The sequence below is a fragment of the Oryx dammah genome, unplaced genomic scaffold (genome assembly GCF_014754425.2).
Source record: "Oryx dammah isolate SB20612 unplaced genomic scaffold, SCBI_Odam_1.1 HiC_scaffold_27, whole genome shotgun sequence".
Lineage (NCBI taxonomy): Eukaryota > Metazoa > Chordata > Mammalia > Artiodactyla > Bovidae > Oryx > Oryx dammah.
Window position 1 is genome coordinate 112,144,392 of NW_024070211.1, and position 24,439 is coordinate 112,168,830.

At 39.4% G+C, this 24,439-nt stretch overlaps 1 protein-coding gene across 5 annotated transcripts in view; it reads left to right on the top strand.

The window, feature by feature from the left end:
- The window catches only part of RAPGEF4 (Rap guanine nucleotide exchange factor 4), a 331,531-nt gene that overhangs the window by 215,784 nt on the left and 91,308 nt on the right, over positions 1 to 24,439 (top strand). For 3 of the 5 annotated variants that reach the window (XM_040229357.1, XM_040229359.1, XM_040229360.1), the window contains 2 exons: positions 22,323 to 22,376; positions 22,692 to 22,798. In XM_040229357.1, coding sequence (XP_040085291.1) covers positions 22,323 to 22,376; positions 22,692 to 22,798 — 161 coding nt within the window. The remainder of the gene's footprint in view (positions 1 to 22,322; positions 22,377 to 22,691; positions 22,799 to 24,439) is intronic. The other 2 variants (XM_040229358.1, XM_040229361.1) reach the window with 1 other exon arrangement.

Consider the following 24,439-nt stretch of genomic DNA (forward strand, 5'->3'; position numbering starts at 1 on the left):
GGATGGCTGGTTGGATCTCCTTGAAGTCCAAGGGATTCTCAAGAGTCTTCTCCAACACCACAGTTCAAAAGCATCCATTCTTCTACACTAAGTTTTCTTTATGATCCAACTGTCACACCCATACACGACTACTGGAAAAACCATAGCTTTGACTAGACAACCTTTGTTGGCAACGTAATGTCTCTGCTTTTTAATATGCTGTCTAGGTTGGTCATAACTTTCCTTCCAAGGAGCAAGCATCTTTTAATTTCATGGCTGCAGTCACCATCTGCAGTGATTTTGGTGCCCCCCAAAATATAGTCTGACACTGTTTCCTTGTTTCCCCATCGATTTGCCGTGAAGTGATGGGACCAGATGCCATGGTCTTCATTTTCTGAATGTTGAGTTTTAAGCCAGCTTTTTCAGTCTCCTCTTTCACTTTCATCTCAAGAGGCTCTTTAGTTCCTCTTTGCTTTCTGCCATAAGGGTGGTGTCATCTGCATATCTGAGGTTATTGATATTTCTCCCAGCAATCTTGATTCCAGCTTGTGCTTCATCCAGCCTGTGCTTCATCCAGCCTGGCATTTCACATGATGTACTCTGCATAGAAGTTAAATAAGCAGGCACAATATACAGCCTTGACATACTCCTTTCCCTATTTGGAGCCAGTCTGTTGTTCCATGTCTTGTTCTAACTGTTGCTTCTTGACCCGTGTACAGGTTTCTCAGATACAGATGGCCAGGAGGCACACAAAAAAATACTCAACATCGCTAACCATCCGAAAAATGCAAATCAAAACCACTATGAAGTATAACCTCACACCTGTCAAAATGGCTATCATCAAAAAGAACACAAATAGCATATAGGTAAGGGTGTAGAGAAAAGGGAACCCTTGTGTACACTGCTGGTAGGAATGTAAATTAGTGCAACAACTGTGGAAAACACTATGGAGATATCTCAAAAAGCTAAAAAGAGAACTACCATATGACCCAGCAATTCCATTCCTGTGTATATATCCAAAAAACAAAATACTAATTCCAAAAGATACATGTATGCTTATGTTCATAGCATCACTATTTACAATTACCAAGATATGGAAGACAACCTAAGTGTCCATCAACAGATAAATGGATAAAAGAAGGTGTGGTATATGTATACAATGGAATACTACTCAAGCATAAAAAGAATGCAGTTTTGCCATTTACAACAACGGGATGGACTTGGAAGGCATTATGCTAAGTGACATAGGTCAGAGAGAAAGACTAACTTTGTATGATATCAGTTATATGTGGAATCTAAAGAATACAGCTCACTAGTGACTATAATTACAACAAAGCCAGATTCACTGATATAGAGACCAAACTGGTGGTTACCAATGGAGAAAGGGAAAGTGGGAGGGATAATATAGGGAGGGGATTTGGAGGTACAAACTGCTATGTATAAAATAAGCTACAAGGATGTATTGTATGACACCAGGAATACACCCAATATTTTTAACTATAAATGGAATATAACCTCTAAAAAATGTGAATCACTATATTGTACATCTGTAGCTTATATAATATGGTATATCACCTACACTTCAATTAAAAAAAACTAGAAAAAAATATATCGTAGTTTCTACAACATGTAACATTAAATATGTGTCACTTTGAATTTAATACATTACCTCAAAAAATTTGTGAGAATTTTTCTGAGACTTTTGACAGAATCAACTGATACTTTCGGAAACCTATATTTGGTTGTCAATAACCACTTGTCATTCTCTTAAGAGTTTACTTGTTGGACATCTTAAGTGTCATAACTGAAAAGAATGAGATCATTTTGTGTTTATTATTGAATATATGAATAAATAAAACACTAACACTTTATTACTACTTAGAGTGATCTCCCAGAAAAAGGTATGCTTTGCCTGATATAGCTAGTATTTAAATCAAATAGCTGTGAAAACATTAATTTTATGCTGACTTATGCTGACTGTAATACTCTCTTTGTTTTGATTTTTCCTGTATTTACATACCTTTGAGGCAATAATGGTGTCTTAAGTAGTAGAAACTTGACATTTGCAGTCAGTATTCCAGACTGTTCCAGAATCACTAAATGAATGACTGTGTCTAGAGGTGCTAGGTGGTCTAGGCTCACTCTTTAGCCAAGTCTTGAAGGCCGCCCTCTCTAGAGGTTGCTGGTGCTAACATTTTTGCCAGGTGCTTTCCATGCGTACAAACATATTATGCATTCTCTTTTTCCCTTTGAGTCGGCCTCATAGGAGATTTAAGGGTTACAGACTGCTCTGTGTCAGGATCATAAAGGACTAGATGCCACTGAAATGCTGTTTCAGGATTCCAAGGTCTCCTTTACTTCTTTTCTGTGTATAATGGAAGGTTGGTAAATATTTTCCTGATTTTTTTTATAACTTTATTTTTTTAATCTTTTGGCTGTGCTGGGTTGCTGTGCAGGCTTCTCTCCAGTTGTGATGAGCGGGGGCTCTTCTCTGGTGGTGGTGTGTGGGCTTCTCACTGTGCTGGCTTCTCCTGTTGCGGAGCGTGGGCTCTCGAGTGAGTGGGATTCAGCAGTTGCAGTTTATGGATGCTGGAGCACGGGTCAATAGTTGTGGCGCATGGCTCAGTTGCCCCGCAGCATGTGGGATCTTCCAGGACCGTGGATCGAACCTGTGTCTTCTGTACTGGCAGATGGATTCTTTACCAGTGAGCCACCAGGGAAGCCCCTATTTTTTTTTTAATGAAATTAACTTATTTTCTTACTCTAAAACAGGTGTTTTCTTCTAACTCTTTTTTGAAAATTAGCATATACATTTTTTTAATGCATGTCATTTAATTCAATACATTTTCACAAACACACCCAGGTAAGCAGTACTCAAATCAAGAAACAGAACATCACCACCATCCCAGAAGGAAGCTCCTGTTTCCTTCTAGCTGCTCCTCCAACTAAAGACAATCTGTCTTTATACTTAAGTAGATGAAATCACCTGGTAATACCTTCCATATCCAGCTTCTTTCATTTACTGTTGTGTTTGTGAGGTTTGTGCACCTGCAGTGTGGGAGACCCAGGGTCAGTCCCTGCATTGGGAAGATCCCAGAGGAGGAAGTGACCACCCACTCCAGGACTCTGGCCTGGAAAATCCCATGGATGGAGGAGCCTGGCAGGCTACAGTCTACGGGGTTGCAAAGAGTCAGACACAACTGAGCGACTCCACCTTCTTTTCTTTGTGAGGTTTATCCACATTATTGTATGCAGTTGTAAATTGTTTCTTCTCGTTCCATTATGGGAATGTGCCACAACCTATTGTCTCTCCTGTGGTTGGTAAACTATTGTGAATGGCTATGCTCTGAACATTTAGTGTATGCCTCTTGGTGAATATATGTACATATTTCTTTTGGGCTTTTGTCTCGCAGTGGATTTCTGGAGTATTAGGAATTCACATTTTTATATTTAGGATATGTGAGTGGACTTCTAAAAGTCTGTTAACTATATGTAGAATTTTGAATGTATGTATGTGGATCTTGGAGGTTCCATCACTTGTATGAAATTTTCATAAGTGCCTAAAAACATTCAGAAATACTCAACAATACAAGGAAAACTCAAAACTGATCTTGGCGTCTATCAAGAGAAAAATAAGAGGAAGCCGAGATGACAAAGAAGGATGGTTTCATGTGTCTCGGACACTCTGCTTTCAAGAACTTCCTTGATCTAAAGGAAATACAAAGGTGTCAGCTTTAAATTAATGTTTCTCCCTTCCGATCTTAAAATACAGTTTTACAGATATGAACTGAAATGAATTGTTATTCTTGGGAAGGAAGAAGGAAAAGTAAAATAGTCCACAAATTATCAGCTAACATCCAATAAACTTAGCCTTTCTGTATCTAACCATGAAGAGTAAAACTGAAATTTCAGAAATGAAAAGGGGAAAATTCTTCCCATTCTTTTCATATCATAGCCAAGTAAAAGCACCTCAGAGATTTCTCCACATAATAAATAAATATGTAATGCATAATCTCTGTGAACAAAGCACTATGGGGATTCTATGATAACAAGAACACAATTTTTTTATTTTAAGGAGCTTGTCTTGCACTTGGGGAAAAATAATGTAAATAACTGTGGTACAAGCATTGAAAAATTTGCAGTAATGGGAATTTAGGAGAGGCAGAGGGGCCCAAAGGTCAACTCAGAACATAATTGATGTCTGTAGGGAATGTGATCCATAGATCTCTCAAATCAAGGAATTCAGAACCCCAAATGGTTCTTTTTACTTATTTATTTTTGGCTGCATTGGGTCTTCGTTGCTGCTCGCAGTCTGGCTGTGGGGAATGGGGAAGGGGGGCTTCTCTTGTTGCAGAGCATGGGGGCAGTAGTTGTAGCACACAAGCTTAGTTACTCCACGGCGTGTGGAATCTTCCCAGATCAGGGGTTGAACCCACATCACCTGCATCGGAAGGCAGATTCTTATCCACTGTGCCACCAGGAAAGTGCCCTAATGGTTCTTGAAATCATTTAATGTTCTGATTATGAATCTTTAAAGCACCAGGATGAGAAAAATCAACTGTAGCGGATTGATTCAAATAGTCTTTATAACTTCCCAGATTGTATCAGAGGGTGTCTCTCTAATTGGGTCAGTCTCAGTTTTAAACATTTTGTAGCCCAAACCTAACACACTTATCCGCACTGAGCATCATTTACCAGAATAATCCCCTTTGAATTCTAATGAATCAGCTTAGCACAGCACAGAGGACATTCTCAAATGTCTGTGGAATAAGTTGATATTTACACATGTTTTTATTCAAACTAGAATTATATAACATGATAGTTCATTATATTATAGGTTGCTGTGTGTATGTATGTTATTATAAGTGTGTGATTATGTTACATAATTTTGAGGATTAATCTCTACCAAATGGGCTTGCGAAGACTTAGTTTTGAAAATACTTCCAAATTTTAAGAAATGGAAACTTTGCCTTTCTTTCAGAATATATAAGATAACTGTAATCTTGATTATATGTTATATAAGTGTGCATGTTTATATTTACAACTCTGTTCCCTACACTTAGATTTTAACGACCCTGGTTGGTAGCCATTTCTCCCTTTTTTGGGATAGGGTGAGAATGTGAACTTCAGGGTTTTTCAAAGTCTGGTTTTTAGAAGTCCAGTCCTTCAATTAAAACCCAAGTATGTGACCCAAACTGCCTCTCTTTGCAGAATCCATCTTTTGGTGACGGTAGCAGGGGAGAGGTTGGGTTTGGGGGTGAGCAGTGCAGAGTTTCCGGGACCCCCCCTGTGTACTTTGTGAGCAGCAGGGATGCACCGTGGCAGAGGCCATGAGGCTTGGCTTGAGGGAACCTGCAGTGTGCTTTGAGCCTTGTCTCCCAGCTGAGTCATCCCTTCCCCTGTCTCTATGGCTCTTCCAGAGTGTTTTCTTTATTAAGAAATCCCTATTCTGCCTCCACTAGCTAGAATAAGAATGCAGATTGAGATACCCAGCAAATTCTGAAAATACTTTACGCTACTGATATTCAGATTCTCATTTTAAACACTCCTTCATTTTCGAATACTAATTTCATAAATATTGAATGTGACTTTTTCACCTTATTCCCTGAGGAAAGTAATAAAAGGATTATGTTGTGTTATACCTATGCTTGAGAGGCTTTATTAAATATTTATATAATGAATTTGGTTGAGATAAGTTATTTGTAATTTAGAAATTGTGAGGTATGTTATTTGTGAATATTAAGTATAGCATTCAAATAACTCTTACAGGCCAAATTAATTTTCTTTAACAAATCATAAATATTTCATTTTCCTGTGAAGTACTTGAGTATTCAGAAAATAAAAATAAAAGTGGTTGGAAAATGATTCATTTAACCAGAAAACATACTGGTTTATTTGGGTAATGTTAATCTTGTTAGGTGATGACCTTATCATTGTATCAACTAGACTCAATTTTTAGGAAACATCGACATTTTTCTTTCGTTTTTCTTCCATTAGTAAGGAAGGAGTTATGAAATTACAGATCCAAAGGATACTACTCGTAGTTATCTAATTCCCTGATGCTCAAAGTGTGGTTCACAGACCAGCAGCATCAACATTACTAGACAGGAATGGAGAATCTCAGGTCACACTCTAGACCAATGGAGTAAGAATCTGCATTTTAATGAGATTCCCGTGTCATTCATACAGATATTAAAATTTGAGAAGCACTCATTATATTCCTCATTTTATCAAACACAAACGCCAGTCCTTTTTTTAAAAAAAGGCAGGAAGCGGGGCATTATTTAATGGTCGCCTCTCTTAAAAAGCTTATACTCAGTTGCAAGCCCTTGAAATCATTTCTTCATGGAAGTGGAAACCAACAGTCATTTCCTTCTCAATATCCCTTCATATAAGTTACCCCTCACCAGCTCTCAGAGAGTTTTCTCTTTGCTCAAACACTGATGGACTGCTAGAGCAAATGAACCCATGAAGAAATTCCTTCATTCATTCAGTAAACATTTGAGTAGCAGCTGCATGTCATGAGAGGGGGTAGAACAGTGAGCAAAACCAAGTTCTTGCCTTCATAGAGCTAACATTTCAGGGGAGAAAACAGATAAGAAACAAAAATGTCGAGTATAATACATAAAATGTCGAGTATGATGAGCACTAGAGGAAGAGGGATAGAGAATGCCAGATTTGGGGCAGTGATCCTTTATATTCTAGGATGGGCAGAACAGGCCTCCCTAAGAAGGTGTAGAAACCTGGAGGAGGTGAGAGTGTGAGCCATGGGGGTACAGGGAAGAATGTAGAGTGGGGAGTGGACTGAGCAGAGGAGGAGAGAGTGGCATAAGATCAGAGAGGTGATGAAGAGCCGAACTGACTGCATATTGTATGGAATTTGGCTTTCACTCCGAGTGGGCGGAGAAGCCGTTGCAGGGGTTTAGACAGAGTGACATCTGACCCATATTAGCTGTAGGGTCATTCTGGACCATGAAATTGAGAATGGTAGGGATGGAAGCTTATAGACCTCTTAGGACACTGTCATGGTCCTAGACAGCAGATGACCATGGCTAAGACAAGGCATGTGTGCTGTTGAGTACTTGAAACATTGCTAATGAGACTGAGAAATAAATATTTTTTAATTAATTTAAATGGAAGTGACTGCATGTCACTAGTGACTAATATATTGGAGAGCACAGGCAGAGAAATAATAGATAATACCGTTGTGTCTTTTATTTCCTCAGCAAAATTAGTGCTGTGTTGGGCAGATAGGCAGTGCTTATAGGTGGATTAATGATGAGTTCATTTCTCTGCCCTTTTTGCCTTAAAATATCTATGATTCTGTGTACCCAAGGTAGCTCTGGGTCATTTTTGACATGACGCTTGTAAATTTTGATAGCTTTCTTCCTAGCTTTCATAACAAGATAGTCCAGGCTCATCTTATACATTTCTTATCCCTGGAATCAGCCATTTTTCTTAAGACTTGATTTCAAAATTCAAGATGTTCGTTGCTACTGGTTGGTCATTATTTCAAAGCTGTGTCTTTTTTTCTTCCACAATGAGAATCCTGGGTTTTTAAGAACATAGAGATGATAGAAATGAGGTGAAGTTGCTCAGTCGTGTCCAACTCTTTGCAACCCCATAGATTGTAGCCTACCAGGCTCCTCCATCCATAGGATTTTCCAGGCAAGAGTACTGGAGTGGGTTGCCATTTCCTTCTCCAGAGGATCTTCCCAACCCAGGGATCAAACCCAGTCTCCCACATTGTAGGCAGACGCTTTACTGTCTGAGCCACCAGGAATAGGGTATCCCATAATTTCTCATCTGGGCTTCCCAGGTGGCGCTAGTGGTAAATAACCCACCTACCAATGCAGGTAGATGTAAGAGACATGGGTTCCATCCTTGGGTTGGGAAGATCCCCTGGAGGAAGAAATGGCAAGCTACTCCAGTATTTTTGCCTGGAGAATCCCATGGACAGAGATGCTGGGCGGGCTACAGTCCATGGGGTCACAAAGAGTCAGACACGACTGAAGTGACTTAGCATGCACACACATACAGTAGACTCAGATTAATACTGCATATATATCAAATTATTGTGAAGCAAATTATAGCATAACCATACAATAGCATACCATGCAGTTACGCAGAAGTGCATGTTGCAACAAAAAAAAAGAATGAGGTAGTTTTTTATGTTCTAATATGAAAAGCTCTCTAAGAGATATTAAGTAAGAGAAGCATGGTCAAGCCAATGTACGTACATACCATTTGTGAAGGGGGGTGGAGTAAGGGACAGAATATGTATTGATATTGGCTTGTATATGCCAATTAGCATCTTCAGTACAAAAGCTTTTTCTGAAGCACGTTATATAAACCATTTATCTGCTTTTGGAGTGGACCCAGCAGGAGCCTTGTTCCCTGGCTTCCAGCAAAGTGGAGATTCAACCATAGCTTTTCTATAGTCATCCTATTTTTAAGTATTAAATAAATGTTATCTTCCAGAATCCACCATGCCCAAATTGAAATTGGAGATTCTAAAAGGAAATGTGATGGTTTTTATTAGATTTGTATATTAATAAGCACCAATTCACTAAAGTTTCAAGACCTGAACCATGTCTCTGAATCTTATAATTCACTGTTTCCCAAAAGTGCTCAACACACTGTTCCCAAATTTGGAATGGGAAAAGAGGCAGTGCTTAATTCTGGCTTTGCGCTTTTATTCAAGTATGGTTGATTTACAATGGTGTGCCAATCTCTGCTGCAGTTTAACACATATATACTTTTTTGGTATTCTTTTCCAATATGGTTTATCCCAGGAGGTTGGATGTTGTTCCCTGTGCCATACAGTAGGACCTTGCTGTTTATCCATTCTAAATGTAATAATTTGCATCTGTCAACCCTAAATTCCCAGCCCATCCTTCACCCGACCCCCTGGCAACCACAAATCTGATCTCTGTTTCTGTTCAGATAGGTTCATTTGTGCCATATTTTAAATTCCACGTATAAGTTACATGATGTTTGTCTTTCTCTTTCCGACTTCCTTCACTTAGTATGATACTCTCTAGTTTGATCATGTTGCTGCAAATGGCATTGTTTTGTTCTTTTTTGTGGCTGAGAAGTATTCCGTTGTGAGTATGTGTGTATGCACGTATGCACATATACACAACGCCTTCTTCATCCATTCATCTATCCAGGGGCACTTAGGTTGCTTCCGTGTTTTGGCTATTATGAACAGTGCTGCTATGGACATACAGGTGCATGTATCTTTTTAAACTATGGTTTCATCAGGTATATTACCAGGAGTAGGATTGCTGGATCATATGGTAATTCTATTTTTAGTTTTTTGAGGAACCACCATACTGTTTTCCATAGTGACTGCGTCAACTTACATTCTCACCAGCAGGGTAGGAGGTCTCCCTTTTCTCTATACCCTCTCTCTGCGTGACCCCATAGACGGCAGCCCACCAGGCTCCCCCATCCCTGGGATTCTCCAGGCAAGAACACTGGAGTGGGTTGCCATTGCCTTCTCCAATACCCTCTCCAACATTCATTATTTGTAGACTTTTTAAGGATGGCCATTCTGACTGGTATGAGGTGATACCTCAATGTAGTTTTAATTTGCATTTGTCTAGTAATTAGTGATGTTGAGCATCTTTTCATGTGCTTACCAGCCATCTGTATATCTTCTTTGAAGACTGTCTATATAGAACTTCTGCTCATTTTTCACTTGGGTTGGGTTTTTTTGGTGTTGAGTTATACGAGCTGTTGGTCCAACTCTGGACTTTGTGGACAGAATTTCTTGTAATGGAAGAAGGGATAAATGATGAGGCCAAGGCTTAGATTTGTGAGCAGAGGAGGGAAAGGGGGGTTACTAATCTATCACAGAGTTTATATTTCCGTGAAAATTATGGTTGGTGAGGGTAGATATACCACAGTGGACAGTGGCCTGTGTGGAATAATATGGTTGGCTTATTTTGCATCTTTTAGCTCCTATAACTGAAATGAAAATTTAATAGTAATATGTTCGTATGACCATGAAGAGAAAATCTGTGCCTAATCAGGCCAATTTATAAGGAAAAAATGAACCACTTTGTGTAAGAACTTAAAGAGAATATTCCAACTGTTAAGAATGGGTGCCTCTCCAAAAAACTTAAAGTTTTAGTTTTTGCCACCAAATATCTGGCTTTTAGGCATGTCTAGTAGATATGTAGACATGCCTCCTAGGAAGTGAACACTCAGAAGATCCATATATTAGAAGAAAGATTAGTATCTAACAGGATTTTACCCACTACCAGATGAAATCAGAGGCAATCTTTACTGTAGAATAAGGCTTGCTCATCCTACAAACATACCATCTTCCAGCATCGTATTGAAAATGCTGGGGAGGAACGCGAACCATTTGCTAGCACCTGCTAGAGAACAGTCCTCCCGGCCCACTCAGCAGAAGCATCTGGGCAGCACTGTTCTTGTCATGACCTCTTTGTTCTGGTTTTATGGACTCACCAAGCAGTCTTTAGTACACTTAAGTTTCTTCTGCTCTGTAAGCCTGGCCAAATAATCAGACTCAGAGACTAAACTATAGTGAGACTAAACTATAGACTTGAGTTCAGTTCAGTCGCTCAGTTGTGTCCGACTCTTTGTGACCCTGTGAATTGCAGCACACCAGGCCTCCCTGTCCATCACCAACTCCCAGAGTTCACCCAAACTCACGTCCATCGAGTCGGTGATGTCATCCAGCCATCTCATCCTCTGTCATCCCTTTCTCCTCCTGCCCCCAATCTGTGCCAGCATCAGGGCCTTTTCAAATGAGTCACCTCTTTCCATGCGGTGGCCCAAGTACTGGAGTTTCAGCCTCAGCATCAGTCCTTCCAAAGAACACCCAGGACTGATCTCCTTTAGAATGGACTGGTTGGATCTCCTTGCAATCCAAGGGATTCTCAAGAGACTTCAGTTACCACAATTTAAAAAAAATATGAACATGTTTGTTTATTTGTCTAGATTGAGGAGTCTCAACTCAGTGATATATACACATGAAAATTATGGTTGAAATAATCCCATCTCCTAAGTAATCACTCTTAACTGTGTGGAGTTGAATATGTTCTTTCCTACTGGTACTTAGCAACCGTAACAACATTCAGTCTTAATCCATAAATTTTTTGTCACTTTAGGCCCTAAAAAATATTACTTCATTTATTAAGGATTAGTCATGTCCATTTTTAAATTAAGACTTTTTTTTAGAGCAGCTTGAGATTCACAGCAAAATTGAGGGGAAGGCACGAAGGTGTCCCTACACCCCTGCCCCTGCACATGTGTATCATCCCCTATTAGCATTTCCCACCAGACGACACTTTTGTTACAACTGATGTACCTACACTGACACATCATTATCACTCAAAGTCCATAGCTCACATTAGTGTTCACCCTGGCTTTGGATGAATGTGTAATGACATACATTCATCACTGTGATATCATACGGCGTATTTTCACTGCTCTAAAAATCCTCTGTGCTCTGCCTATTCATCCATGTACCCAGCCCCTAACAGCTACTCATCTTTTCATGGCTTCCGTAGTTTTGCCTAAGTTTTTCCTTAGTTTTGTCCAATCTAATGGACGCATATAGTTTGTACCCTTTTCAGATTGCCCTCTTTCACTTAGAAATATGCATTCCTCCTGTCTTTTCATGGCTGGATAACTTATTTCCTTTTGTGCTGAATAAAGATGTTCCACAGTTTATCGATACATTCACCTACTGAAGGACATCTTGGTTGCTTCTAAGTTTCGGCAGTTATGAGTAAAACTTCTGTCCATGCTGCATGCAGGGTTTTATGTGGACATACGGTTTCAACTTATTTGGGTGAATACCAGGGAGTTTGATAGCTAAATCGTATGTGATAAGAGCATATTTAGTTTTGTAAGGAACTGCCAAACTGTCTTCCAACGTGGCTACAGAATTTTGCATTCCCATCAACAATGAATGAGGGTCCCTGTTGCTGTACAAACTTGTCAGCATTTGGGCTTGTCAGTGTTCCGGATTTTGGCCATTCTAATAGGTGTGTAGCGGTATCTTTTTGTTTTAATTTACATTTCCCTGGTAACATGTGATGGGGAGCATCTTTTCATTTGCCATCCATATACCTTCTTTGGTGAGGTGTGTATTAAGGTCTGTGGTCCACTTTTTAAAACATCTTGTTTTCTCTTTCAGTGTTGAGAGTTCTTTATAAAATTTGGGTGACAGTCTTCTATGATAGGTGTTTTTGGCAAATATTTTCTCCCAGTCTGTGGCTTGTTTTCTCATTCTCTTGACATTGTCTTTCACAGAGCAGATTTTTGTTTTAATGAAAGTTCAGTTTATCAATTATTTCTTTCATGGCTTATGCGTATTTGGTATTGTATCTAAAAAGTCATTGCCAGACTTCCAGGTTAGTGAACACATAGAGATTCCAGGACAGTGGTGCACCCAGAGAGGGTATGGAAATTCTTCACCAGTTCCCTCATACCTTGCTCTATGTATCTTTTTTGCCTGGCTATCTCCTTTCATGATAAACTGGTAACCTAGAGATCCCAGGGCATGGTGGGAAGACAGGCACTTGAAACCAGACAGTCTTGGGCTTCAATCCTGTCCCCCTGTTCACGGCACTAAGGCACCCACTTACTCTCTCACTGTCCTCCATTGTAGGATCCTTGGGTGATCTGTCCAGTATATAGAAAATAATCAATAGATGATAGACACTCTAGATTGGCTGACCCAACCTCACAAAAAAAGGGTCAATGCCATATCCAAGGCCATGTAAGTATTCTCCTATGTTACCTTCTAGGAGTTTTATTTTAGCTTTGTATTTTATGTTAATTTATGTTTATTTTGAGTTACTTTTTGTGAAAAATATAATATCTGTGTCCAGATTCATTTTCACATGTGGACATCAGTGGTCCTGGCACCATAATTGAAAAGACTGTCTTTGCTCTGTTGCTTTGCCTTTGCTCCTAGGTCAAAGATCAATCGACTGTATTTATGTAGGTGTATTTCTAGGCTTTCTGTTCTGTTGATCTATAGGGTTGGCAAAAAAAGTTTGGGTTTTTCCATAACAGTGTACAGAAAACCCTGAATGAACTTTTTGGCCAACTCAATATTTGCCTTCTGCTAATAGCACGCTGTTTGGCTCCAGTAGCTTTATAGTAAGTCTTACAGTGCAGTTGCTTCAGTTCAACTTTATTCCACTCCTTCAAAAATGTGTTGGCTATTCTGAGTGTTTTGCTTGTCTGTATAAACTGTAGAATAGGTTTGTGAATCTCCACAGTACCTTGCTAGGTCCAGTTTTTTGAACTCTTAGCTTTTGGTGGCGTTGAATCTCTGAAGAGGCTGGGCTGGTGGCTCCAGCACTGTTAAGGGGTATGGCCTGCCTTCTCCAATTCCCATCCGCCTTCTGCTCTTCCTTCTCTGAGGCTGGTCTATGGAGGAAGGAGAAGGAAGGAAGATGTTTCTTTAAGGTTTTCTTTCTCTGCTTATGTTACACAATGTATTTTTGCATATTGCCTACTTTTTATTAGTGTTATTAATGGACTACTACTCCATAGTTAACATATTAATCACAGTTCATTTGAATTTCCCATCTGACAATTCCAGAATTTGTGTCATGTCTGAGTCTGGCTCTGATGCTTATTTTCTCTCTTCAGATTCTGTTTTTCCTTGATTTCTAGCATGCCTTGTAATTTTTGGTTGAAAGCCAGGCATGATGTATTAGGTAATAGAAACTGAGATAAATAAGCCTTCAGAGTGAGGTTTTTTGTTAATCTGGCTGGGAGTTGGGCTCCGTTTAATATTTGCTATAGCTATATAGATTCCAGGGTCTTCTGATTCCTCTAATGTCCGTGTTTAAGTCTTCTCTTCTGTGTTCGGGCTTCCCTAAGATCTCCTCCTTAAATAGAGTCTGAATAGAAATCTCTTTCAGCTGTAATCCACTATGTTATATTGGCATGGTGAGGGGCATTTGTGGGAAGGGCAGTCCTATAATCTTATGGTTAAATCTCAGTCATTTGGTAGGCCTGTGTCCCTGCAGTGGGACTTTCACAACTGTTTCTTAGCTGCTTTTTCTTCCCTTAGGTGAGACAGGAAGGCTGGAGGAGGCTAGAGACAAAGAAATGCCCTTCCCCCAGGTAGGATAAAACTCTCAAAGTCCTTGGAGAGTAGGCTTGGCTATGTTATATTTATTTGGATATATATCATATGCTCACTCTTCTCCTCCCCCTTCCAGAGTTATGAGAATTATCACCATAAGACTTGTGGTATTCTTGAGGGTAAAACCCACAAACTTGTGGGGCCCACCTAAGATCATCCCCCAGAAGTTTCTCAGTCTCAAGCTACTTCACATTCAACCTCCATCAAGTTTCATTAAAATTACCATAATTAAAAGATAAACTGAGGCATAATAAAAATGTTCAGAGTTTATTTGAGCAAAAATTGATTCAAATCTGGCATCACCAAACTGGAAGTGGTTAGGAGCACTCCACCAGTGGAAGCTTGAGGAGTAATTTTATAGAGAAAAGGAAGGCAAAATTAGGAAATTACTGATTGGCCAAGTGTAAAGCCTGCTTGGCTATGTTTGGTTGTCCTTGAGTTTCAACCTTAGAACCCTGAGGCAGTTACAGGCTGAGATTTTAGTTTGCTTACACAGGCCTCTAGGCATTAGAACCACCTCAATCTAGTAGCTTCCTGGTTTAATTAATTTAACACTGTTTAAGTATTCCTACTTATATGTGGCTCCCAATCCAGGCAGACAAATGTCAGCCATGACTGGATTCTCCTATTTTGCCAGATTTCAGGGTGACAGTTTTCTTGACATAGTCAGTTCTCTGATGAACCTGAGAGAAGTTGTTATTTTTACTTGTTCAGCTTTTTCTTGACAGTTTTTACAAGTTGAAGCTGAAACTGGAAATCTACAAGTCAGTTTTGAATTAGGAAAAACTTAACCACCACCAAAAAACAACAAGACCTGTTGATAGACGCCAAAGAGGTCTACAGATGAATTTTCCGTTGTTTAACAAATGGGAAACTTACAGAGTTATTTCAGAGTGATGACATCGGTATGAGTCTGATTTGGTTCTTTTAATTTCAGTCAACCAAAAAATGGTACTCATCATAATTATTGTGAGACATACATTTCTTTTTTATTTATTTTTAATTGGTCAAAAATTGCTTTACAATTTTGTGTTGGTTTCTGCCGTACGACAATTATATTTAGTCATAATTATATATATTCCTTCCTTCCTGAGCCTCCCTCTCCTCTCCACATCCCCCCGCTCTAGGTCATCAGAGAGCAGTAGGCTGGACTGCTGTGTTATTTAGCAACTTCCCGCTGACTATTTTACACATGTGAAAGTGTTCATTGCTCAGTTTGTACCCAACTCTTTGTGACCCCAGAGACTGTAGCCTGCTAGGCTCCTCTGTCCATGGGATTCTCCAGGCAAGAATACTGGAGTGGGTAGCTCTTCCCTTCTCCAGGGGATCTTTCTGACCCAGGGATCAAACTCAGATCTCCTGCATTGCAGGCAGACTCTTTACCATCTGAGCTACTAGGGAAGCCTGATTTTACACATGAGAGTGTATATATGGCAGTGCAACTTTCTCAGTTTGTCCCATCCTCACCTTCCCCTACTCTGTCTCCAAATCCATTCTTTACTAGGTTCATGAGTACTGCTTCTCTAGATTCCATATATATGCATTAATATATGATACTTGTTTTTCTCTTTCTGACTTACTTTACTCTGTACAAGAGGCTGTAGGTTCATCTGCCTCACTACAACTGACTCAAATTTGTTCCTGTTTATGGCTGAGTAATATTCCATTGTATAAATGCACCACAACGTTTCTATCCATTCATCTGTCAATGGATAGCTAGGTTGCTTCCATGTCTTAGCTATTGTAAATATTACTGCAATGACTATTATGGTACATGTCCCTTTTAGAGTTGTGATTTTCTCAGGGTATATGCCCAGTAATGAGATTGCTGGCTCATGTGATATATTTATTCCTAGGTTTGTAAGGAATCTCCACACTGTTTTCCATAATGGCTATTACCATTTACATTCCCACCAACAGAGCAGGAGGGTTCCTTTTTCTCTATGTCCCTTCCAGCTTTTATTACTGTGTGTAGATTTTTTGGTGATGGTCATTCTGATTGGTGTGAGGTGATACCTCATTATAGTTTTTCTACTAGTGAAGGTGTTGAGCATCTTTTCATATGTTTATTGGCCATCTGTATGTTTTCTTTGGATAAAAGTCTGTTTAGGTCTTCTGCCTATTTTTTGATTAGATTGTTTTTCTGATATTGAGCTGTATGAGCTTCTTGTATATTTTGGAGATTAACCCTTTGTCAGTTGCTTCATTTGCAATTATTTGAGAAAATAATTTAGAAAATGGGAGACCATTCTGAGGGTTGTCTTTTCATCTTGTTTATAATTTCCTTTACTGTGCAAAAACTTTTAAGTTTTATTAGGTCCCATTTGTTTATTTTTGTTTTTATTTCAATTAATCTAGGAAGTGGGTCATAGAGTATCTTGCTGCGATTTAGAGACATAAATTTCCAAGACTTCAGTTGTATTTTTCCACAATGCCAAAATAAAGGAATGTAACTCCTGAAAAGCATATCATTTTCACTAAAAAAAAATTAAATATGTTTCTTCTTACTTCCTAAAGATTTTCTCACCTGAACTGAGAAGAGATGAATTTAAAATCCATTTATTCATTGACTCAGATTCTCAATAATTGTTTAACTCATAAAAAGTTCTACTTTCCCTCAAAGATCTAGGGCACATTTAGACCAGGTACTTTATCAGAGTCTGTCCTTTAGCTTAGCACATTGCTCTGCACACAATATGCCTTCATTAAATACGTGAATTGGATGTGGGCTTATATGACTTTTTATTACGCTGGGTTGCCAGAGTTCTGCCATGAGCTTTGTGTCCCAATCTACCTTGTTATTCTTATCTCTTGGCTTAAAATGCTGTGCCTTGCAAAAGGCTTCTATGAGCAAATACTGGAGTAAAAAGAATTACACCCTTTGAAAAGGGCCTGAATATGGTTTTTCATGAGGCCTATTACAGTGCCTTATACCTCATTATGATCTACTGGGGAGTTATTGTGCATCTTGTAATAGAGGCTAAATTCGTATTTTCATCACCTGATTAGTATTTCTGAATTGGCTCTGGTGCCAAAAGGAATATTTTCCCTTACTGCCTCTCCTTTTCAGTAGTAATATAAACATAATAAAAAGCACTAGAATGCATCTCCTCTCCAGAAACAAACAAAAACCAATTATGGTCACTCCTGAGGGAAGTCTTCAGGGGAGAAAGCCAAGAAAAACAGAGAGAAAGCTGAATACCTCTGCCTTTATCTGTCCTCTCTGCCTAGCTTTTGAGGATCATGTTTTCACAGCCCAATTCAGACTCTTTCATACCCAGGTAGGGAGGAAGAATTTTTGTCCTCAGAACATGATTGATGTATTAAAACGTATGACATTTAATGGGAGAGGGGGTCTGTTTCTTCTAGGGTTCATTTGTGATATACATTTTCTGGCTTTAAATCAAACTATAGAGCAGTCCTGGGAACCAGCCCAGGAAGCATCAATGAAGGTCCACTTTGTGCTACCCACTGTCCAACTTCCTTGCCTGAGCCCAACAGGAAGTGTGGCTGGGAATATATGGAGTAAGAGAGGGTGAGAGAGCTGGAGTGGAGCAGGGGGCAGCCCTACGCCCACTCTGTGATCACAGCAAACACCCTCTGTGGGGGTCCTGGGCTGTTTGTCCTCTAAGCAATACTTAGCCCTCTCTGTGCTCCATTGTGCATCACAAGGAGGCTGACCTCTCCAGGTCCTTGGTTTTGCCTTTAGGCTTGGTTTTCTAGCTTTTATCATCTCAACAGGCTCCTTCTTTCTCTCTTCTGTTTAATCATTTATAAAATTAAATTCTTTCCCTTATTTCTCTGGTTTATGGTTAGAGGGAGATTGAATGCGGAACAGTCTTGCACTCGTGTGCCTGGTCCTCTAGGAAGGGATGATCCTCGGAGATCCAGCTCCCACCAGACATCTGACTTTGGCTCTAGTAATGCTTCCTCCTCGTTCTGTCCCCACTCCTGAGGGCTACCTGCTTGGCTAGCATCCAGGTGACTTCCTCATTGTCTCTTTAGCTTCTTAGCTCTTCCACCACCTGTGAAGCTAGTTCCTAGGGTTAAATTCCCTCCACGGAAATAGACTGCTCTCCGTTTACCTGCTTGGACTTTGACTGCTACCTGTCCTTTTATATTTGTCTCAGCCCTAGAAGGGTAGTTCCTAGATGCCAAATGTTTCATTTTCACAAAGTTGCTTTTTAAAAAGTCAGTTCAGACCAAGCATGGTACATGATGCTAACATGTCATCTCAGTAGGACGTTGTGAACACTTATTTCTGGAAATACATAAGATTGAGTCTGGTTCCTGACAACCAAGAAGGACGTAGAAGCATTTTTCTCAGTGAACTTTAATTCAACAGAATATTATCTCTCCCACAGTGTGAGCCATGATGTCTGTAGGAGGAAAGAGCAGGTGGCGTGGGTTCCTGCAGCGTAGACACTGCGATAAAACTGACATGGATTCACCTCCCAGCTCTTCCAGGTGTTAGCTGTGTGAACTCAGGCCCATTATGTTGCTGGCCTTCATTCTGTCAATAAAATATGGGTGTAATAAGAAGATAACCCGTGTAAAAGGCTGACACAGGAAATCCCTGATCTTGCTTTTGGGGCTGCTTTTCTTGTTTGGATTCTCACTAATCTCCACATTCCTGCTTCTTTCCCTCTCCTGTTGTCCTTCATCATTTATAAACTGAAATTCCTGTCCTCATTTTGCTAAAGCTCAGCTAAAGTGAGGGCTTCCCAGTGCTATAGAACCCGCCTGCCAATTCAAGTAGATGTAAGAGATTCCAGGTTCCATCCCTGGGTCAGGAATATCTCCTGGAGGAGGGCATGGCAGCCCACTCCAGTATTCGTGCCTGGAGAATCCCATGGACAGAGGAGTCTGACGGGCTACAGTCTATACGGTCACAAAGTCAGACATGACTGAAGAGAGGGGGTCTTTAGCATGCACACAAAAGTGAAGTTCTCAAAAATAAAAACTTTATTTGAAAGTGAAGGGAAACTAACAAGGAAACAAGGATGCAGATACAAAAGCAATAAAGTCACAGTCACTGTATAAGGGACTCCTGAACAGGCATTGGCAGTGACTTTGTGCCCCAGGGAGCCAGCCTACCTGTCACAAATACCCCTACCTCACAGCACACAGCTGCTAGGCACCAACATAGCTCTTAGGACCTAGAGGCTTGCCTAACTGAATACAGAGTCCCCTTCAAAAATGAGTTTTTATCTCCCCCTACCACCCAAATAAAACTTTCTCTGCTTTCATGCTGCATTTGTTCCTTGGAGGCTTAATTCAAATAAAGAGACTGTTCCCCTTCTCAAAGCATCTATTCATTATGTTGCCTCCAAACCTGAAACCTCTGAGCCAGGGGAGGTTCTGAGAAAGCTGCCTTTCAACAGATTAAACAGCCTCTTGGTCCTGGAACTGGCACTAAGATTAGCTTGCTAAAAGGAAATCTTGTGTGTGTTTTGCCCCGTTAGAAGTTGCAAATCAAAGGAACAATATTGGTTGAAGTCCGATGTTTCCCCAGCTTTGGTAGTAGTTTCTTTTCAGAGTTCCAGGAAAGCAAAAAGGGAGCTGTCCAACCAAATAGATTACCTAGGGACTACTTGCTAGCATTTTGTTTAAATGTAGTCATTTCTATAGAAACAAAAAGATGCAGTCTTCAAATAATGTTTCATAGTGCCTACCAAAGAATAAACACTCATCATTAACTCTCGAGCATGGGCATCTTCTTGACCTCTGGCTCAGCCAGCCTCTCAAAGACCACTGCAAAGGAAAAATAGATTTTTTTTTTCCCCATAGAAAAGAAGCTTATCCTATACCTATCTACTCTAGACCACATATACCCGCACTTCTCTTTCAAGACAGGAAGAAGAAATGGGTTTCTGCTATTATTTTCAAGAAAAACCAGAGGCTTCTACAGTTTGGGTATATAACCAGGCACATATAACCTAGACATATAAGCCAACCTATGTAATGTAAATTGGAGAAGGAAATGGCAACCCATTCCAGTATTCTTGCCTAGAGAATCCCAGGGATGAGGGAGCCTGGTGGGCTGCCGTCTATGGGGTCGCACAGAGTCGGACACGACTGAAGCGAGTTAGCAGCATGTAATATAGAGACAAGATACAGGAATACTGGAAACTCACGGCTCAGAAATAATCAATTTTGATTGCACACATTTCCAGGGCCCTCATACATGCTGGTCTCCCACTTTTGAACATGTTTCCAGGTTATTTGGCATCACAGAATTCTCTCCTGTCTTTTTTGAGAAGGTGGTACAAACACGGACTCTGAGCTCATGATCCCTTTCCTATGAAAGGTCTTCCATAAAATACTGTGGGCTATGTCAGAACAAAGTCAGCTCTGTTCAAAGCTGCTGTTGAATTGGACCAGATTGACATTCCTTGGTCTATGCCGGTTGCAAACAGAATGCTGCTAAAATACTATAACATTGTTTGACATTTGTTCTCTAGTGATTTCAAGAGGGAAAAAATGTCTACTAGATGCCAGCAAGGTGATGAAAATGTTTAAATTCAGTGCAATTTCGTTGTAAACAAATCTTTCTCATCTGTGGTTTTCTTAAAACATAGGATTCTTTTCCCTTTTTTTCTTAATTCTATTATAATATTAAAAGCAGCAACTCATTTGAAATTTACTGTTGGTAAAAAAGGTGTATGTTTATACATGCATGACATGAATATGTTTATGTACATATTTAAAATTAATATTGATTTTTATTTTCCCCAGTGATTATATTTTTTAATTGGGACAAAGGAAAAACCTACTAATTTATTTTCAGTGTAATGGCTTCTATTTGCAAAAAGTAAGGGTGATTAGTGTAAAGTATAATAATCTGTTGTTTTTCTGTGGCTGCTGTAACAAATTGCCAGAAGCTTAAAAAAACAGAAATAAATAACCTTATGGTGTTATAGTTTAGAAGTCTGAAATTAGTCTCTGGGCTAAAATCAGGCCCATTCCTTCTGCAGCCTCCAGAGGAGGCTCATGATTATACGTTGCTTTGCCTTTTCCATGTTCTAGAGGTTGCCCTCGTTACTTGGCCCGTGGCCACCTCCACCATCAGAGCCAGCAAAATCAGGCTGAGTCTACTCCCACTGTTATCTCTCCGGTTCTAACTCTTCTGCCTCCCTTGTCCATCTTTTAAGGACCTTACAATTACATTGGACCTACCTAGAAACATCAGGATAATCTTATTTTGAGCCTTAACTTAATCACATCCACAGAGTCCCTTTTGCCATGTAATCTAATATATTCATAGGTTCTGAGGATAAGGACATGAACATCATTGAGGGCTATTATTCTGCCCACAACAATCTTGTACATAAATCTGCTGTCTTCTCTGACCTTTTGGAAGTAGCATAAACAGCATTGTATTGATGGTTCTACCAGTCTTTGATGGAATGTGTCTTTCTCCTCTGTTTGGAAATGCCATTACCAGATATTTCAGAAAAACAGCAAAGAAGATTAAGCAGGACTAGGGGACTCAGCTGTGTAGCTGTATAGCAAGTCATTTCCCTGGAATTTCAATTCAGCAGCTTCACCTGAAGAATGTGAATAATTATAAGCGCTTTCTCTAAATCCTAGAGCTGTTCTGACAGTCACAGAACCTGAAAACTTTGTATACCACTTTGCAAATGGAAGAGATGGTAGTCTAGCTGCCCCAGTGGGTTCAAGGAATGTGAGTGTGTTAAACCATCAAGAAGCATCATTTAAAAATTAAAACTTTCTAAAAATACAGATTTCAGGAAAAGAATCTTAACTACATGAGAGAGGATGAAATCACTCATTTCCATTCTTAAACAATCCTGTCTCCCTGTCCTCTGAGATAGATCATTTTAATCTCTTTTCATGTTTAACTTGTTTTGCTTTTTCTTCTGCCCTGATGTTTGTTATGCTTCGAGTAGATCTTGATTCCCTTCTCATTAAGCCTACAAACATCTAATCATTCCTGTTTGATTTTTTCATTTTTAATAATTTATATTTAAATTTTGGCAAATAGAGTGGTCTAACCTTGCCCTTTGAATGCCTGTGCATTCAAGTTCTTTAGGCAGATTTTATCTCTTGTTTTTTAAATTCTATTTTGAGTTTTATAAAAATAGATGTTTCTTATTATCTCCAACCCATAATTTTCTTTAATGAGCTTTTGTTTAATTTTCTTTTGCTTTAACATTTTATTTTTCAGACACCTCTCATTGAACCTCACGTTCCTCTTCGTCCTGCTAACACCATTACCAAGGTAATGGGATGTAGGTGGGTTGATGAGCCATCAGAGCTAGTTTCTTAAGTAACTATGAGAAGTGGTCCATATGTCAGAGCAGCACATCAGGAAACTGGAAATACACTTTCTAGAAACAATACATATCAGTGTGTCTCGGTTCTCAGTATAAAACAGTGACATGTCACACAAGTGGACAGTGCATATGTGTGAATGAATTGTATTTTTCAAGCACAGAGTCAGATTGAAAAGTGATTTAAAGGTTTATCTGGTTTGTTTTCCATCTATAATCTCTCCTTCTTTTTTTCCCCCTCCTCTCACTTGATGAAAATTCAGGTTCCTTCAGAGAAGATCCTCAGGGCTGGAAAAATTTTACGAAACGCCATTCTCTCTCGAGCACCTCACATGATAAGAGATAGAAAATACCACCTAAAGACATACAGGTATGAGTGATATAAATAGTGAAATTACAACAAACTTACGTTTCCCTGTTTTCCATCTACAGGCAGCATGTTTTATAATCCTCCAGGTTCTAGAATTTCTGAGCTTGCCTTGGATCCTCATTTAACTCTAATTAGCCTTAATATTCCCAGGAATTACTCCTAAACTAATTTGCTTAGACATTGGTTTAAATGTGATGAGCAAAGAAAAGAAAACTTTTATTTCTGTTTGCCAGTATATTTAGGAAAACTACTAGATTTAGATGAGATTCAACTAACATTTACTGAGTGTTCATTTATACTTGAAGCCCTGAACAAGAAAGACCACTCTCCATACATTATCTCATTTCATCCTCATCACAACCTATAGGGTAGATACAGGGCCATTTTTCAGATGATGAATCTGAGACTCAGAGAGATTAAATAGTTTTCCTTGATCAAGTCACAAATCTAGTGAGTGGCAGAGCCAGGATTTAAACCAAGGTTGATTGACTTCTAAGTTTGTTTCATTCATTCTACACACTTGTTAAGTACCTACTGGGCATCAAGCATTATTGTGTTTCAAACCCTAAGGATACAGGAGGGAAAAAAATACAAAATGCCCTTATACGTAATTTACTTTCTAATGTAGGATTTCATTGTAGTATGAATATAGTAAGATATTCAACTCTTTCACACCTCTAATTGTACAGAATAAAGACTCATTATGGCTGCCACTGGAGTTAAGAAATGATAAAGACTGGGGCCATGTGATTTAGTTGACCTTCTGAGATGGCCGAACCATAGTGGGTCAATGAAGGATTCGTGTCTCACCTTTAACTTTTGATTTTATCAATTCAAAAAGGATTCAGGAACTAGAATGGCCTGTTTATGGCACATAAGCCTTCACTCTCTCTCCCTGCACCTAGGCTTCAGACTCATGGTCCTCTTTCAGCAATTGTAGGGCCCTCTTTCTCATTTAGCCTAGACATGATCTCAGAACCCATTAGACTTAGCATGAGTCAAAACCTATTTGATTCACATGAACCAAATTCATAAGACAGTGAAAAGCTGGAATACAAATTTTAAAGTTACCACAAAGGATATATATCTTTCTAGCGATTCTCAACCATGATAGAACCTATAAAATTATTCCTGACTCACCCTACAGTGAGTATATTGCCTCAAAATCCAGTCTCTCCCCAAGGAAAGCTGGAAATGAATGGCAAATTCTTCCTCTTAGGATCACTTTTTCTGCTTTCCATGCAAACTAACACTCTTCTGCTTGCATTTGTCATGAATATGTTTATAAGTCCAAAACAATTTGTTACATTTATTTTTTTTAATTTGTTGGCCGTGCCGCAGGGCATGTAGCATCTTAGTCCCGCATCTTAATTCCCCAACCAGGGATTGAACCCACGCCCACTGCATTGGAAGCACAGAGTCTTCCCCACTGGACCACTATGGAAAGCCCTATTTGTTACATTTAGAATGGCCTCTTCTTAATAGAATTCTGGAATTCTATTTGATGGGATTTGAGAAATATTTTAATCAGTAGCATGTTCCTCTTGGGACATGTTCCTTCTCTAAGGACAGATTGCTCCTCTTGCCCTTATAATATGGATATTTACCAGCTACCATTTTGGATGATTACATTTGGAAGCC